Below are 19,290 nucleotides of genomic sequence, written 5' to 3' on the forward strand. Positions count from 1 at the left end.
AGTCTCCGTTGGAAATTTTAAAAGGTCGTAAAATTGAGTTATCTCACTTGCGGACATTTGGGTGCACTGTGTTTATTTCAGTTAGGAGTGATAAGCTCAGTCCACGTGCCATTAAATGTCTATTTCTTGGATATTCCAGTTCAAAGAAAGGATACAAGTGCTATGATGTTCAGAACAAACGTCTTTATATCTCTCGTGATATTATGTTTAATGAGAATGTTCCTTATTTTTCTAATACTACTGAGATACTCAATGATGACTTTCAGGGGGAGAATCAAACTGTCCTTCCCAGCGTGGACTAGACAAAAGACTTGGTTCTATCTAAGCAGCGTCAAAATCATAATGCAGAAAGCATTGCTGAGGATTCTTCACATCAAAATGAAGAAGATAGAAGTTCATCCCATCATGATGCTATTCCTATAAGACGCTCTGAAAGAGTGACTAGACCTCCTGGCCATCTTAAGGACTTTGTTACATTCAGTTCTACTAATCATCCTATAGAAAAGCACATTGGATATGATCATCTATCAAAAGCATTTCTGACGTGCCTCAATGCCATCGACAAACACAGAGAACCTATAAATTATTACGAGGCCAAGGATCAAGCTACTTGGGTTCAAGCCATGGGAGAAGAACTTGATGCGCTACACAAAAACAAAACTTGGGAAATTTGCCAACTTCCAAAAGGAAAAAAGGTTGTGGGATGTCGCTGGGTCTACAAAATAAAATACAAAAGTGATGGGACAATTGAACATTTCAAAGCACGCCTTGTTGCTAAGGGATTTACTCAGACCTATGGAATAGATTACGAAGAGACCTTCGCACCTGTCGCAAAAATGAACACTGTAAGAATCCTTCTCTCTCTAGCCAGCAATTTTAATTGGGAGTTATTTCAACTGGATGTAAAAAATGCATTTCTCCAAGGAGACCTTGAAGAAGAAGTCTACATGCATTTACCGCCTGGTCATCCCCAAGAAGGTAACCCTGACTTGGTTTGCAGGCTTAGAAAATCTCTCTATGGTTTAAAACAATCACCCAGAGCATGGTACTTGAAACTAAGTCAAGTGCTAGAAGAGAGAGGCTTTCAAAGATGCATTGCTGATAATTCACTGTTTGTATTACATTCCTGTGGCAAAACTACCATTGTATTAATCTATGTAGATGACATAATTATCACAGGAGATGATATTTTTGAAATATCAAAAGTTAAAAATCATCTACATAAAAGATTTGATATCAAAGATCTTGGTCAACTTCGATACTTCTTGGGAATAGAAGTTGCTCATTCAAAAAAGGGAATTTTCCTAAGCCAAAAAAAATATGCCCTTGACCTCCTTAAGGATTCAGGCAAACTTGGAGTCAAACCTGCTGACACTCCCATAGAAGCCTATACCAAATTTGATCTTAATGAAGAAGTTATTCCACAAAGAGATATTGAACAATATCAGAGATTAGTTGGTCGACTCATATATCTCACTGTTACTAGACCAGACATCTCTTATGCAGTCAGCTCTATAAGTCAATACATGCACTCTCCAAGACCTTGCCATGTAAAAGCTGCTGAACGCATCTTGAGGTATATAAAGAAAAGTCCAGGACAAGGACTGGTTTACACAAGAAATGGGCACAATATGGTTGAAGGATATTCAGATGCAGATTGGGCTGGAAGTGAAGACAGAAAATCAACTACAGGCTTCTGCATATTTGTTGGAGGCAATTTAGTCTCATGGAAAAGTAAGAAGCAAAACACTGTTTCAAGGTCTAGTGCTGAAGCAGAGTGCAGGGCAATGGCTGCCACCACTTGTGAAATGATCTGGACGAAGTCTATTCTCAATGAGATAGGAATAGTTATAACTAGTCCTATGAAAATGAATTGTGACAACAAATCTGCCATTCATATAGCCTCAAATTCTGTTTTTCATGAGAGGACTAAACATATAGAAATCGGCTGTCATTATATCAGAGAAAAAGTTCAAAAAGGAGAAATCATCTTGCCTTATACAAGAAGCATTGATCAGTTGGCTGATGCTCTTACCAAAGGAATGAGTCGATTACAATTACAAAATACACTCAACAAGTGGGGTTGCTTCAATATTCACACCCCACTTGAGGGGGAGTGTTGAGAAGATAATATCGAAGATTGCTGTGTTGAGAAGATAATATCGAAGATTATATCCTCTCATATCTTTCAGTTACTGTTTCTATCTCACAATCTATCTTACCTTTTAAGGTCGTTCGTTATCCCTTAGATCTTGGAATTGGTCCACTATTAATGGCAAGTGGTTACCTGCCTTGATATTTTGGCCTTATCGTATGTTTTCCCCTGGCTTTATATAAGTTGTTTATGATGAATGGAATAATAAGCTTGTGTGCTGGTTCTCTCGTGGATGTAGGCTATTAGCCGAACCACGTAAATCTGTTGTTACTTCTTTTCTCTCTGTCAACAGAAATTCAGGTCGCTCTGCAACTGGCTCGGCGTCGGACACCGGCAACGGATGGGGAAGACGACCCGGACGCCGATATCAAGTTGGGTGGGGATGAGGGTGGGGTTTGCTACTTCAACTGCCTGGTATGTAGTGAGGTTTTCAAAGAAATAGGTGGAGACTATGTAGCAGGTATCCCCTGCATTGATTTGGTAGGTGATGTTGGCCTGAGAGAGGTTGCCCATACAATGACAGGTGATGGGGATGATCAGTTTCTGGCCATCCACGTGGGGGGCTGTCTCGGAAGAGAGGTTGCTGGCCTGTTTGATGGATAGCATGCTAACGCCAAAGAGATCGCTTATGGCGGATAGATTGGCGAAGTTAGGGGATTGAGCTCTGTAGAAGACCATAGTCTGACATGGGTGGTGGGATTGGTTGGGGCAGGTGTAGCCTGTGATGGAGGAGATGTTGTCTGTGAGTGTCTGAGATAGGGAGAGGTGTGGGAGGAGAGAGGCAAGAAGAATAAAGGAAGAGACACCCAGAAAAGAGGACACCCCATCTTGATCTGTGCCTTTCTGAGTTCTCTCGTCTCGTGCATATATAGTCAGAAGGTGGATACGTGAGAGGAGTTGGTAACAGAGAAAAGAAGAGCGAGTGCTGTGATTTTCTACTCTGAGTTGGTAACAGAGAAAAGAGAGTGCTGTGATCAACTCTGAAGGATATATATATATATATATATATATATATATATATATATATATATATATAGAGAGAGAGAGAGAGAGAGAGAGTTCTTTATTGTCTCCTGCATATGTAGTCAGCGAGCAATTACGTGAGAGGAATTGGTAATGGAGAAAAGAAAAGAAGACAATTAGTGTTGTGATTTTTTTTTTATGAATTGTTTGTAGGCCAGAAGTTCAAGATTCTCTAGAAATTTTTTTACTATGTGCAATGAAGGGCCAAGTAATAACCCTTTTTCAAGGCGAGTGAAGTCTAGATTCCCAGACTATCCAGATGTAATATTCAAGTAAGCTCCATCTTCTTCGCAGATAACATCCTTCTTCTCTCTAAAACCGAATCAGGATCCATTTGTGCACTCCAGGACTTTGTGGCAAGAGCCGGACTGAGTTAATCCGGATAAATACCTTCTCATTCCAGTTAATGGTTCGAGTGAAAGAGCAAGCCAACTGAGCTCCATTCTGGTATGGGCGACTTGAGAATGGCCTCTCTGAGTACCTTGGTCTCCCTCTGTACATATGAAGGCTTCGTGCAGTGCGTTGTCAGGATATTCTCACAAAGGTCAAAAGAACTTGGTCTCTGGAAGGCTCAGCTGATGTCTTAAGCTGATCGGGCATGCCTGATCCGACATTTTCTTCGTGAGCTTCTCAATCTTTTGGATTCTGGCATTTAAGCTCCCTAAATACACTATCAATCCACCAACGGGGGCTCCCCTCTAGTAGGACCAGCTAGTGCACGTCACCTTGTATTGGGACGTTGCAGGTTCAAAACCCAAGGTATAGTTGTATAACTGGTAGTTTGCCTAACCCCAGCTTGACTTTCGAAAAAAAAAAAATACACCATCAATCCCTTGAAAAGGTGCATTAGTCTTGAAGTGCGAGATCGTGTCATTCATGGGATGTCTGGTTTTGACTGGACACTCACCATGGGCGGAGCTCGTTCGGGCCAAATACCTTAAAAGGCAAATCCATGTGGGACTACAAGAGACGTTCAAACGACTCGTGGACTGCCGGGGGAGGGCAGCAGCGAATGGTGCATTAAGATGGCAGCAGATAGGGGAATGGAAACAGGTGCCGTGTATGGGTGGATCCATGGGGACCCTCGCCTCTAACTGCGGAATTAGACCTGGAGTGGCTCTAATAGGTATTCGTGGGGACCTTGATCTGCCTCTTTCTGAAGTTCGTCAATGTTACCATAACTGGGTAGAGATGAGGGAATTGATTGAGAACAGACTGAACCATATCCCTATCTAATTCGGAAGATATGATAATGCTGAGAAGGCTACCCACTATTCCTCTTTGCAGGAACCTTATATAGGAGGAAATCAGAGAGAAGAGGTCTCTGAATCAATGGCGAGAATTTGTCTGGTCAAAGGAATAACTCCCCAGGGCGAACTGGGTTGTGTACTTGGGCTGTAAAATGAGGTTACTCACTCAAGACCGTACCTAAAAACTTCGTATCGCGGCTCCAAATCGATGTTATCTCTGTGACAGAGCGTCAAAGGATGCCAACCACCTGTTCATTAAGTGCCCCTTCACAGCGAACCTCTGTGAAGGATATAGCTAACAGATTCGAAGTGAGGAAAGTGCCAAGCTAAGATATCACCCAAGAGATCCCCTTGTGGTTTCGAGCAGACATTTAAGAAGTGGAAGACAAAGTGCTGGAAGCAAGTCTTCCACATTGTCCTGTGGAAGATCCGGAGAATTAGAAATCGCCTAACCCATGAGGGGGAGACGACGTCTATCGGCAAAGCGAGAGGAGAGATTTGGGCTGCATGTACCGAGAACTTTCTCAATTTATCATGGAACCATGATGAAAGAATTCTAGTTAAAATGTGGTCAAAGTTCGGGTTTGTGGCTGGAGATTCGCCCCAGCGTGATAGGACAGAGTTCATCTGCCAATTGGCAACCAGTCCTGTAGCGGGAGGAAGGTGGCGTTTGGGGTACAAGATAGTTTTGAGACCTTCTTGGTAACAGGCATTAAACTTGCAGAAACTCTTGAAGCGATGCCGGAGGCAGGAAACCGTTCTTTCACGTTAAGGTGTACTAGCAAGGTGGAAATCGTCCTTGAGGGGTAGTCTCAGAGGTGGTACGGTGACACCCATAATTAGGCATCGTAAGGATCGTCTCACTGTGGTGGAGGATAGACCCTCTGTTCAAATATGTATGCTCCTGCTTCATTGCCTCGGGAACAGGGACCACCTAGTTTGGAGGAATATACCTCCGGACTGGGATGTTCCGGATGAACTCGGGCTGGTTTTGTAATGGTTCTATGCACATCAGCTTGTAAATACTTGTGAATACACAATAACAGGAAAAGGGCCTACCTACTCTACCATACCATGTAATAAAACAAAAATCTGATTTGGTGAACCCTGTGGATGACAGTGGCTAAATGACTTTGTTTAGATAACCATAGTGGACAATGACCTCACGAACGGTTTTCTACGAATGATCCTAAAAACTCTAGAAAGTAGAAACCATACTCCAGTTTGTCACATTCTGATAACCCATTCAGAATGGTTTGACTTGAACACGAATTACGGTATATGTAATACGAGTTTGGTGGATATTGATAACAAGGCGGCCAACGTCACATACAAGTCAGAATGGTAGCAAAGTGCTTGGCATGCAAACTTCATAGAGAAAGTGGATTAAATCACGAGTCCACTGTTACAAGACAACGCCCCTCACCAACTTGGAATTTTCATGATCAAGATCTAAATATGGAACATAAACATGGCATAATTTCATCGTCTATCAATGAAGTCCATCATCAAGAACCAAGTCCTGCATAACATCAAACATGAAAACAACGTTGTCTTCGTAAAGAATCCATTGCTATACTTGACAAGTATTCAACTGGAAATGATAAATCAAAATTTGTACAGATAATACTCAAAAGTCATCACTTTCACAAGAGCAGAGAAAAGATCTTAGAAAGTATTTAAGGCATCAATGAGCTGATAAATCAAAAAAGGCATTTTACATGAATTACAAAAATACAGATGCAATTGCATCATGGGAACAGGGTGAATGTAAATGCAGCACGGGCCTTCTAGTATGATTTAGAAAATATGGCGACCTCATTTGCTGGGTTGCCTGTCATCAAGCACGTTTTTAGCCCTTGTGGCTGCTCAAAAGGGTAACACCTGATAGTTGCACCCGTCTCTTCTTTTACTCGTAGCTCCTCGGCATCACTGTTTTGATAAAGACAGTAAATCATGGAGGATGATCATAAAATGGAAGGCAAAACTACACAGGTTTAAGATTTTTAACCTGGCAGACCAAGGACCCCTTGCCCACTTGCCTTGAGCAATTGCTGCCTTAAGTTGATCATAGGAGTTCACATCAACAATATTACTGCACATAATGCATCACAGAAAAAAAATGCAATTTAAAACTTTAAAATAAGCAAACAAAACCTTGCATGCACGCACATGCATATCCCCACGCGCACATACACCCACCCACTCATCCTCTCCCCCCCCCCCAAAAAAAACACACACACACACACACACACACACACACATACAACTTTCTTGAAATATCAAATCCAAAAATGAGGCTGAGATTATAGATGAACCAGCTTCAAATAACTCAAAAATCAGTAGAGCTGCATTATCTTAACTGCCCCTATGCATTATCCCCAGCTTAACTATCAGAAAAGAAATATTTGCAAGGAAATAAATACTTCAAATCCTCATCTCTTGAACCTTCAAGCGGACTTAGGGGCCAAGGGACAGTGTCACTACTTGGAATTGAGGACGAGGCTAAGATTTCTTGACATACAGAAACACCTAACATGCATGTGTAGAACCAAGCTATAAATTAGGCAATCACCTTAAGATAAATATACAGTAAGAAAACTAAACCATCAGCTCCAACCCTACCAAATACGGAGTTTGTAAACCTAACTGCAACTTCAAACCTTTTGTCCACTCATTGCTAAACAAGGGAAGGAAGCAGTTTCTTCTGTACACACGTCTCCACATAAAATAAGCAAAAGTGTATCTTAGTAAACCGAATAGTGAACTATACATCTTGAACTGGTAACTTGTCCTATTAGTTGCAGTAGGTTACTGTCATTCAATTCTCAAGGAAAACTACCAACGAGGGGCTCTGCGTGGTTGGTAGGAGCTGTCAGTGCATGTCTCCTTGTGGTGGGACGTTGCAGGTTCAAACCCCAGTGATACGTTGAATAGTAACTGGTGGGGGTCTGACTAACCCCAGCTTGGCTTTCAAAAAAAAATCTCAAGGAAAACTATGTGTCACTGTTAACAGTTATTTCATACTCAAGGAAAATTATGTGCCGCTGTTGAAAGCTATAGGCTCTAAGTTTTTGTTTTATGAAAATTATGCAATTTAGAAAACAGATGAAATTCATTGAAAGTCACTACTAAAGCTAATAGCATATGTCCTATTTTCCTACAGCCCTACCTAACATAAGCAGTATTACCAACACAGTTTCAAATATTTGTTTCTTTTAAAGGAGATCCTACTGTTGTACATTTAAGAAAAAGCAACAGCTGTCTCATATCCTGCTATGCTTGGTTGAAACACCTAAATCGCTACCATCCTAACCCTTGGCAGTATCTAAAGATCTACCCATCATTATATGTCCATAAACAGCTCTTAAATTGATAATGAAGATTCACGAAAAATAAGAACTCAATATTTAAACAAAAGATAGATCAACTACCTGTCACGGAATGCAGTAGCCCCTTCAAGAAGAGATGATTGAATGTCATCCAATCTGTCCTTAACATAAGCGATCAAAATTGAAGGATCCATTGATATTCCAAAAACTTTTCCTTGTTTTCCTGGGATATCCCTTCTAGATATGACTACAGTGCCATTTGAAACATCACGAGGTCCAATTTCAATCCTTAGGGGTACTCCCTGATGAATAATATATCACAATTTATTGAGAAGTACAAAAAATATCCTAAGATCAACACCAAAACTTTCAAAAGACTTGAGCAATTGAGCAATACTACTTTTTCATATGTCAGAAGCCCTAGAAAATACTTATATCCAACAAGGAAACTTATGCAGTTTCAGTCCAACCAACAAATTTGCAGCAAGGAGCAATAGACAAATGAAATCTTATGATTTCTGAGTGGGATGGATAGAAATGAGCCATCAAGTTCTGGCATCAAGAAAGTAGTAGCATGACAGTCATCATACTCAAAAACTTTTCTTTTTTATAATGGTGAGAAACCACCACTTTGGTTTGCACATCCCATTATGGGTCGAGAGGTGCCTCATTGACTGTGGCCCTGTTTCATTGTCCGTAGGGGTGTCAACGGGTCAGGTTTGGTTCAGACCATGGTTGCCAGTTGAGGAAGTGGGAGCGGGAAGAGATACGGAAAGCAGGAGCGAGAAGCGAGGCACTTTCAAAATTTTAGGAAGCGGGAAGCGTGGGACCACTTAGGAGCAAACCGGGAATCATCTCGGAATCGACCTAGGAAGCGAACCGGAAGCGACCTAGGAAGCGAGGGGGAAGCGAAAAATAAATAAATAAAATAAAAAAATACAAAAAATTGAAAAAAGGGGTGATGCGAGGGGGAAGCGATGGAGAAGCGAGGGGGAAGCGTGATGTGAAGCGTGCTTCCCATAAAAGGGAAGTACGCTTCCCATTAAAAAGTGGCGCTTCCCCACGCGTTTCGGAAGCGCGACGTTTCACGCTTCCCCACTTACCTAGGCGCTTCCGGTAACTCTGGTTCAGACCCAGGTGGAACCAGACTTTGACCAGATTTTCGGGTATGGTATCTGGTCCGAACCCGGGTCAAATCGGGTCTACTATAAGTGAAACCATACCCGGATCCGATAAGAACTACATGAACCAGACCCGGACCATACCCGGTAAAATAATATTTTTTTATCATTTTTACATTGAAAATTTGTGGGTCTTAATCGGAACTTGGGTCAGGCCCGGGTCTGGTATAAAATTTCACAAACTATACTCGGGTCCATGTATTAATCGGACCTTCGGGTCCGGACCTGGGTCTTAATCGGGTCTTCTTATTTGTCACCATACCCAGACCCTATAGTGTTTGGTCCAGGTAAACCCGACCCGTTGACACCCCTAATTGTCTGCTGCATAAGAAAGAGTTCTCTGCGCACCCGCAACCCCCCCCCCCCCCCCCCGAGCACCAGGGTTTGTTTCCCATTGGCTTCAGCCTTGCAGCAAGCTGTCACATGGAGACCCCATTTTGGCTCCTGTTCCATATCATCCTATGTAAAAATAATATTAGAAACTTCCTAAACATGGTTGTATCCCCATATCCGCAGCCGTATCCATGTGACATAGGCGGCAAGGGACTCACAACCCGGTTATCGAACTCTCAACATCCTTCAACTTGAATGCCCTTAAGCCAACCCAGCTAGCCAGGCATGCAGAGCTATTGTGGACCATATTTAAACACATTATAATAAAATTACAAGAGATGCATGTTCAAATCTTAAGTAGCATGTTCCTCCTATTGATGCAAAATGTGCTCCCCCTCCCTATGCATATTAACTCCTTAATTAATTTATCAAAGCTAAATCCTTCAGTCCTACATGGTGAGCCACGATTATCAAGAGAGTGATTAAACAAGACAAACTTCTGAATTATGGAATTCACCTCTTGATCGTTAAACATGATCATATTTGCAAAAACAATTATACATACTTTCATCTCCCAGAAATTGAATTTCCATCCAGGGGTCTTCTGCTCTGAGTTGTCCAGCTTAACTTTGATGCCAGCTGTTTTCAGTGCCGCCTCCAAGCATGATGCAGCATTGAGAACACCTGCTTTCTCATCAGCTGTCTTCCAAATGGGCACAATTATCACCTGCAATGCAGAATCCACATTAGTTGGGAGGAAAAACAGAATTTTCTTGAAAACACTTTGAGGACATATAAGTAGCACCAAATTCCACATTGGACAACCTGATCAGTGACAGATCCAAGGGGAAAAGAGGGGCAGTTCCATCGCCCAACCCCCAACCACAGTTTTAAAATATTCAATGTATTTGTTGACTTGATGGTGCCCTTGCACCCAGTTTCAAAGTTTCAACATGTATATTAAAATGATTATGGTGAATACTAGTTTCTCTTTGCCCCGTAAATTTTATGAAGTTCAAAAAATATTCATTCTTTTGAGATATTTATTTCCCATAAGATAAGACAAGAAAATTTTATGATATTTAAAATTTATTAATTTAGCAATTATTGTATTATAACTGTTGGGCTAATAAAGTTACTGCCTCTAATTATTTTTCTTTTATGGAAATTCAGCATCCAAGATGTTTGTGTAGCCTGAACCTCTTTGTGCCGCTCTAGGAAAGGTGCTAACAGTGTGGCATGCACATATGCAACTACGCTACAAGCCTACACCCCTTCACTCGTGAAAAATCCTTGCTCCACCACTGGTCTTGATGGAAGCAAGCATGATCTCATAAAGTCAAACAAGTGACTTTCATTGAAGAATCAACGCAGCAATTTTAGGCAATGCAAACAAACTAAACTGACTTCTGCAAGGGAATTCAGGAGCTTTATATGTTCAGCTTCAAATAGGCAAAGGCAAAGTAAAGAACCCAATAATTGTAATTTACAAATCCATTCTCCGATGATAGTTTAAAGCATCAAAGTGAAACATCTTATTTGATTATTTACAGTTAAAGATGAGCCTCCAGGACTGAAACTCCCAGTGCTTTTTCGACACATTATTTGCTTACATCCAGATCTGGTTCAATAAAGAATTGAAGCCAAGCAGGCTAAGCACAACAGATGCTATAGTAATCCATGCGTGCAATGATTCACATGCCCATTATGCTATTTACTATTCAAGATACTCCACAAACATAACATGGAAGCTCATAGACATGATTAGCCAATAAATGGGCATGACAAATCATGAAGATGAGGAATAAAGCAATAAAGATGACAGAAGTCGTGATCACCTGTATTGGTGCTATTCGAGGAGGCAGAATCAAACCAGCATCATCTCCATGAGTCATGATAATACCACCGATAAAACGGGTGCTAATAGCCCATGATGTCTGCCAAACATATTGTCTTTGTCCATTTTCATCTGTAAACTGTCCATAACAAAATTTGAACTCATGTCAACTGGAGAAGTTCCAGGTTTCAAACTACAAACAAAGCAGGTAACACCACTGTGTAAATATCTGAATTGAAAAGAAAATAAATTTCGGAAAACCAGGCATATTATCCTGATATCTGCAAATAAGGAACCTAAACAAGATCCTCAAGGTGAAGAAGATCAAGAACAGAAATACGCACTATTCTGACATAATAACTTTGTTGTTAATGCTCAGAGAAACATTTAGAAAAAAGTTTAAAAAACTAATTTTTTTGCCTCAACTACCCTTAAGATTTTAGATTGTCTAAGATATGGATATGAAGAGCTAATTTTTTTGCCTCAACTATCCCTGCTGGAGCCTTTATAAGATTTAGGATAAATCTATTGTCTAGGATGTGATGTTAGAACCCGAACTCCCACGGTGGACGGTCTTACGGATTCCAGCGAGCTAGCCGTGAGGTACGACTCCAGAGAGAGGCGCGCACCACGAACAGGAGGGGTGTGCAATGTTGGGAGAGAGAGAGAGAGTCGTCTCTCATGGTCGGCTACACATGGAAGTGTGAGGTGGATAGGAGGTCGACGGCAAGGGAGAGAGAAAAGGCGTTCCCTCCAGGTTGATGACGGGCGTAGAAGAGAGGTGAGGGAGAAACACATTCCCTCATAGAACAAGAATATGAACCAATAATGAAGCTTAGAGAAATCTCTTAATAAACTTCATTAAAAATAAACTAAGTAGGATATTGTTAAAATGCATTGTTTATATATATATATATATATCAAGGGTATTTTGGTCTTTTTATGTATTGTAATATATGCAGTCCAATAGGGACTGTACAGTCTCTTTTTTTCATTTTACTTTATTATATAATTTAGTGTTGACTGATTGGGAGCAGTCCAACGACTTTTGGACTGCCTCCCTTTTCTCCTTTTTGGTTGTAATCCATGCTCTATAAATATAGCCTTATGTAAACCTGCTCAAATATGCTTTCAAGCATATTTGATAAAGCATATAAAGAACATTTATTTTTTCCTTTGTGTTTTTGTGAAGTTTGGGTTTTCATCTCTTTTATGAGATTGTATTCGGTCCTTTAGAGACCATATTGTGATTGTGCACTTATATAGCCTTTTGTTGGCATTGTGATTGTCCACTTCTTGTTTCATTTCATGGTATCAGAGCCTTGGGAGCTTGTAGCGTTGAAAATCATCTTGGGTGTTCTCTTTGTGGTGGTGGTCTTCAAGCCAATCATTTCACCATTAAAATGGGTGAAAGATAATCTGCCTTCGTCATCTCCTACAAGCTCAACGAAAACGACTACTTGATGTGGGTTACAGTAATAGAAAACCACAGGGAAAAAAAGCTTTAGGGTTTTGTTAGTGGGACCACTAATGAACCTCATAGACCAAATATATCGCACGAAGTGCATACTGCAAGTCAATTTTAGCATGCGCCTACAACCGTTCACATGAGTGTCGTGTTAAGAATAGTTTGATACATCAAGAAGACTATCTCTAAAGGGCTATTCATATCCTGTTTTTCATCTTTAAATCTTATTACTTATACTGATTCTGATTGGGGAGGAGATCCCAATAACTGACACCCAACTACGGGTTTTTGTGTGTTTGTAGATAATTCTCTCATTTCCTAGATATGCAAAAAGCAGCAAAAAGTGTCTTTATCTTTCACAGAAGCTGAATATAGGGCAATGGCTACAGCAACAACCGAGGTCGTGTAAATGAGATTGTTACTTTCAGATATGGGTGTTGATGTTTCAGAATCTTAAAAGTTATGTTGTGATAACAAAAGTGCCATATACATAGCTAGCAATCATACATTTCATGAACGAACAAAACATATCGAAATGAATTATCCCTATGTTAGAGAAGAATACTCGAAGGGGACGATTACGTTACCATATGTTCAGTCTGAATTTCATATTGCAGACTTTTTCACCAAAGCTCTTCCTTTACCATGATTTTTGTTTCTTCTTAACAAACTTTTAGTGATCTCACCATAAGTTTGAGTGTTAAAATGCATTGTTTATATATATATATATATATACGTATATCAGGGGTATTTTGGTCTTTTTATATATTGTAATATATGCAGTCCAATAGGGATTGTACAGTCTTTTTGTTTTTTTATTTTTCATTTTACTTTATTATGTAATTCAATGTTAACTGATTGGGAACAGTCCAACTAGTCATTGGACTGCTCCCAACGGTCATAATTCTTACCATTGGAGGTCGTCCAACGACTCTTTTCTCCTTTTTGGTTGTATTCCATGCTCTATAAATAGAGCCTTATGTAAACCTGCTCAAATATGCTTTAAACATATTTGATAAAGAATACAAAGAACATTTATTTTTTCTTTTGTGTTCTTGTGAAGTTTGGGTTTTTCATCTCTTTTATGAGATTGTATTTGGTCCTTTAGAGACCATATTGTGATTGTACACTTGTACAGCCTTTTGTTGGCAATGTGATTGTGCACTTCTTGTTTCATTTAAAATACATCTATATATAAATTTATAGGAGGACAAAACAATAAAATACGCAGGCACAATTCCACCCTAGATAGGCGTTGGGGGGGCTTCCCACCATAGTCCCAGGTTGGGCGGGTTTCTCTAGGAATCCTGAGAGAAAGCGAATTCCCTCTATGCAGTCTCAGCTGAGTGGCGGGTCCTGGTGGGTTGGACTCAGAGCAGGAAAGAGTCCGTAACAAATCACCCTTCTCAAACTCGCCTTGCCCTCAAGGAGAAATCTGAAAACCGGGATGCAACTGACCTTCTTCCTTTCCTCCTGGATCAAACACTAAGGTAAGATATTCCTCCTTCGCCGTAAACCAACCATCTAAATGGCAGCTCAGATGGTGCTCAAATAATTGTCTGTCAATTGTACCAAACGTCGCCTTGAACACATAGCATGCATTGGATTGTTGTAGCCTCACCAACGACTTGTTGCAGTAATGACCCGCAGCTACGTAGGGTGAGAATTGGTGACCAAGGACGCATGAGCACAAGGCATAGCAGCAATGCAAGGATGCACAAACCATTGAGCATTGCGGCAATGTAGGAGTGTGTGAGTGTTAGACGGTACAACAATGTGGGGGTGTGTTGGTTGTATGGTTGCTCTATGAAAACACTAAAACACAATCGTTTCGACCTGCTTACAAATGGTGATGCGCAGAAACAACAAGGTAGGGTTGTGTGAGTCGGATGTCGAATGAGTGATTCCCTTCACTAACTGGTCTTGATGCTTGGTAGAGGGCAACAATCAGCAAGGTCGAATCAGCACTCATTTTTCTCACAACTGAATCGAGTACTTGCTACATTTTGGTGCACCCGCAACGAGCATTGGGGGGTTGTACTTCAGCCATGCCTTCTTCGAAGAATGATGCAAGATTCACATCATGGAGAACTAAAACCATTTTCTGACAATGTTCACATGGTTCCTCAAAGAACGATGACAGATTTACAAAATCAATGATCCATTCCAGATCCATTCTTTTCATTCGCTCAGCGAATTCGCGCTGCCACAAGGCATTATTTATCTTGCACCTTTAATCTCCTTGAAGCATTCGCGACACTCCTTTATGTAATCAATGAGTTAGTCTTTTGATGTCCATGCACGGAGGTCCAGTTTTAAGTATTTTGTGTTTTGCGCACAATATGTGCTAAATTTGAGGTTGTGGCTCATGTGGTCGGCTAGAAAATTTAATTTTGAATCCAATGCAACAAATTGTGTCCCAAAATTCTTCACGAATTGGTGGGAATCACGATTATGTTGTGTTGGACTGGGTAACGCACTACAATGCCACGCTATAGTACCGCGGGAGGTTCAAATGGTGTAGAGGAGTAGGCTAGAGTTTAAGGATGAATCTAGGTTTGGTCGTATGGTCTAAGGTATCAGGTATGTAAAAATATACTTTTTGAGATTTTTTTGTGGTTTTATATGGTCGAGATTAATTTATGTTTGGTCGTATGGTTAGGCCAGGACGTTACAGGTTCAGTTCAATTTTCTGGGTTCGGACAGAGTTTAAAGATAAGATCAGATCTCAACAATCCGAACGAATTTTTGAGATCTATAAATTGGGTTTGAAAGCTAACAGACATATGTTCCTAGGATAAAAATTTCAGGACTTATGGATCTAGGATCAAGCCTAGGCAATTTTTTGAAGTTCAAAACACGTTAGGTTGTTAGGATCCCGTTGCTAGATCTGACAGGTTTCGGTAAAATGATAATATCTACACATCAAAATCTGATTTTTTGATCTATAAATTGGGTTCGATTTAGAACAGTTAGGGATAACTATGGTGATTTTTTGGGGATTTTTAGGGTTGTCAAACCACCGAGATGAAGTTTTGAAAACCATACTTAGATGCAAGCTTGAGAAAAAATTCAACCACACGAGATGCAAGTCATCGCGACTATCCTCCGGCTCTTGGTGACAGACAAAAACGTCCTAGGGGATGTGAATCAACCCGAATCCTCCAAAGTTGGGGTAGATTAACGTTGGGTCTTATCTAACTCCACTTATGATAAAAATCTGATACAGCTGAATAGAATATGTTTCGAAAAATAAAATACGGGCATCGAATCGAACCTGAACGGAAACTATGAATGGTGTGGGCCCTTGTTGCGTTGTCCAAGGCAATCAGCTGGACAGCGTGGCTCCCAAGAATGATGCTCTGATACCAGTGTTAGAACACAAACTCCCATGGAGGACGGTCCTACGAATTCCGGTGAGCTAGTCGTGAGGCACAACTCCAGAGAGAGGCACACAATACGAACAGGAGGGGCGTGCAGCGTTGGGCGAGAGAGAGTCGTCTCTCCTGGTCGTCTACACATGGAAGCGTGAGGTGGATGGGAGTTGACGACAAGGGAAGGAGAAAAGGCTTTCTCTCCGAGTTGATGACGAACGTGGAAAAGAGGCGAGAGAGAAATATGTTCCCTAGAACGAAACTTAGAGAAATATCTGAATAAACTTCATTGAAAATAAACTAAGCAAGATACATCTATATATAGATTTACAAAAAAACCAAACAATAAAATACACAGGCACAATCTCATCCTTGATAGAAGTTTAGGGGGGCGTCCCAACCTGAGCAGGACTCCAGCCTGGGCAGGTTTCTCTAGGAGTCCTGAGAGAAAAGGAACTCCCTCTGCACAGTCCTATCTTTCACCTATGCTGATCATATAGGGTGTTTTTAATGTCTGGGTTGCACTCTATTCTGGTCATTTTTAATCATAATACTAGTTAGAAGTGATTTGGGTGTTATTTAACTGATTTTGGAGGAGTTTTGTCGAGTTCTTCAAGTGGTTATGTGGGATGGTAGTCTTGACTGTCATGACCTATATTGTTGTGCAGAGCTATGTTTTACTTCAAATTTGGGTGAACTATGCTTGTTTTCATTTGTGCTTGATTAGAAGTTGGCTTTTCTTGTGAAGTTTGACTTGGGATTTGTGTTCTTGGAGATATGTTTGCGCTCGAGTATTGGTGTTTAGAGTAACTTTTGGTGGCTATTACAGGTGAGGATAGCCTTGTGGTTGGGGTGTGGCTGCATAGTAGTGTCTGTTGTGTGTTTGTTTTCTTGTGTGCAGGCATTCTATATTATATAGTTTGGGGTTGTGATGAGTATGGAGAAGGGAGATTCGATTCAGCTTACAATTGTGAAGCTTGATGGGACTAATTATGCCTATTGATCTGAATTTATGGAGGTAGTAATTGATGGAAAGGAGTTAAGAGGATATCTTAATGGAATTGCAGTAAAACCCAAAATTGGTACCCTCAATTATGAGTCGACATGAACATTTTCAAGTTTTAAGAAGCCAAAGATGTATGGGGCTACTTGAAACAAGTGTACATGCAAGAAAACTGAACAAGGTGATAGCCATTAATGCAAGACTTAAGGTCTTTGAGACAAGAAAATAAGTATATTCAAGACTTTTATCCTGAGATGCAATTGTGGGGCTCACTTGCTGTAATATCGTGTATTTTCACACTTAGTTAAATTTGAGATTTTCAAAAATTTGGCCAAGTATAGAAGAAAAATCGGTAGATTCTTGATTTTAGGCCAATGCATTGGAGTCTAGGCTTGGCCCAGGTCTCATTGTCAAGGCCTAAATGAGTCACTCAAAATGTGAGAAAAAGTTTTATTTTTTACCTCTAATTTAAACAAAATTCGGGTTATTTTTAGGCGAATTTCAGAAGCGAAATTTGAGTTATATATCGTTGAATGTGTCTTGAAATTCTGAGCGTAACAATATTTTATTTTCCTTGATTCGGGTTACGGTTGTCTCGAAAATCGTATTTTTTCGAAAAAGGAACAGTTTGTCAGTTCGGGTCCAGATTTGGATTGAGCCGGATCTGATGGATTTGATCCAAATTAATATGGATCTGGACACTATCCAAGACCCATATTAATCTGTATTTGATCCAACCCAAGACCCATTTGGATTTTTTAGATGGATTTGGATCTTGGATCCAAATCTAGATCCAAATACATGCCCATCGAATTTTCAACTTTAAATACATTAGATAGCTTTAAATTGGAGTTATTTAGTGTTAAGAAGTCTTCTATGTTATTAAAATAACCTTTGGAGGTTTCTAGATACTTATTAATCAATTAACACTAATTAATTAATTAATTTTAATTTCAAAATTTGATTTAAGTCTTGGTTTAGGACTCTAAGTAGAGTTCTTGAACCCATATAGAATCACTTAAGAAGTATCCTAGTTCAATAAAATAACTTTTGGAAGCTTCTAAGTACTTATTAATTAATTAATAATTAATTTATTAATTAATAATTAATTAATTTTAATTTGGCTTTGGTTTAGGACTCTTAAGAGAGTCCTTAAACATTTATGGAAGCCTCTAAGAAGGTTTTAGAAAGCCTATTAAAATAAAAGTTTGAAAAGTCAACTTGAAGAATTTTAAAATTTTTGGAACTCTCTAGTGAGAAGAGAGTTCCAGGTGGGGGCTGCACTCTCTTCTCAAGCCCATCTATAAGGGGCCGGAGAAGGGGGGCATCCCCCCCCCCCTAGAGGACTATAAATAGATCAAAAAAAAAAAAGAAAAGAGAAAGAGAAGGAAAAAGAGAGAAAGAGAGAAAAGGAGAGGAAGAAGAAGAGAGCTTCTTCTCCAATCATCCGTCGTTTTCACCAATATTTTCTTGTTTTTTTCAATCTTTGCGTAAGATATATGTTTCCTCTCTTGATTCAAGTGAGAAATTGAATATGGATTAGATTTTCATGCAATATTTTAGTGAAAATCCGTGGGAAAAGAGTAAATCTAGATATTTACTCTAGTATGGGTTCCTCTCTTAAAATGATCGAAAGGAGAATTGAGCATGATCGAATCGGTCATGGAGTTTAAGAAAAAAATAAAATATAGGGTCTGCCTTATACGTTTTCTTTCTGTTTTGGATTTCAATAGCATGAATAGATTATGTTCATGAGTTGATACGTCAGTTTTTTTGTTTGTTTGTGCTCTTGCATTGATCTTTTGTTAAAAGAGCACGTGAAGTATTGATTTATGCATGCATTGATTTCATTGGAGGTTTGTGATTAGATTTCTTGGACTGAACTCAATAATCGATTTTATGGGATAAGTCAGGTCCGTACTTAAGAAAAAAAATAAAACGACTTTTCTTCTTGGGTTTCATCAGATTATTCTTGGATTAACCCAAGGATCGACTGGTGTGTTCAGGAAAAAAATTTGGGCAAGAAAAAATTTTGGATTTCTTTTAAGGGTCGTTGTTGTGAATAAATTTTGTTTAAACTAAGCAAACCATGGGTCTGTATGTTTCCTGTTTCGACTGTATTCACGTTGGATTCTTGATCTAAGCCAAAGAATCTATTTAGAGGCCTAATCAAAGTTAATCCTGATAGTTATGAGCGGGATCCCCTATTGTTTAGACCAGACTTTTGAGTTCATATATAAACTTGTACTGATATACATGTTTCGTAAGGTGGGTTCATGCTATGTATATAGATTTTAAATCTATATCTTCATCCAAATTTAGTCTACCTGCTTG

The 19,290-nt window shown here is 39.8% G+C and overlaps 2 protein-coding genes across 2 annotated transcripts in view; both read right to left on the reverse strand.

Annotated features, from left to right (window-relative positions):
* Positions 1-2,440: 2,440 nt before the first annotated feature.
* LOC149817723 (serine/threonine receptor-like kinase NFP) lies at positions 2,441-2,833 on the reverse strand. Its single transcript, XM_089986061.1, has one exon. It carries the CDS (start codon positions 2,831-2,833, stop codon positions 2,441-2,443), a length of 393 nt encoding a protein of 130 aa, XP_089842187.1.
* A 3,107-nt stretch (positions 2,834-5,940) lies between these two features.
* The window catches only part of OVA6 (Class II aaRS and biotin synthetases superfamily protein), a 35,382-nt gene continuing 22,032 nt past the window's right edge, over positions 5,941-19,290 (reverse strand). The window contains exons 7-11 of the mRNA XM_089984165.1: positions 11,113-11,250; positions 9,840-10,001; positions 7,863-8,062; positions 6,440-6,523; positions 5,941-6,360 (exon numbers count right to left, since the gene is read on the reverse strand). Coding sequence (XP_089840291.1) covers positions 6,219-6,360; positions 6,440-6,523; positions 7,863-8,062; positions 9,840-10,001; positions 11,113-11,250 — 726 coding nt within the window. The 3' untranslated portion in view covers positions 5,941-6,218. The remainder of the gene's footprint in view (positions 6,361-6,439; positions 6,524-7,862; positions 8,063-9,839; positions 10,002-11,112; positions 11,251-19,290) is intronic.

Source organism: Nuphar pumila, chromosome 13 (genome assembly GCF_984573655.1).
Source record: "Nuphar pumila chromosome 13, dmNupPumi1.hap1.1, whole genome shotgun sequence".
Classification (NCBI taxonomy): Eukaryota; Viridiplantae; Streptophyta; class Magnoliopsida; order Nymphaeales; family Nymphaeaceae; genus Nuphar; species Nuphar pumila.

Bases quoted from the DNA above. Each gene is read 5' to 3' on its own strand.
- LOC149817723 (XM_089986061.1), bottom strand. From the start codon at position 2,833: ATGGTCTTCTACAGAGCTCAATCCCCTAACTTCGCCAATCTATCCGCC.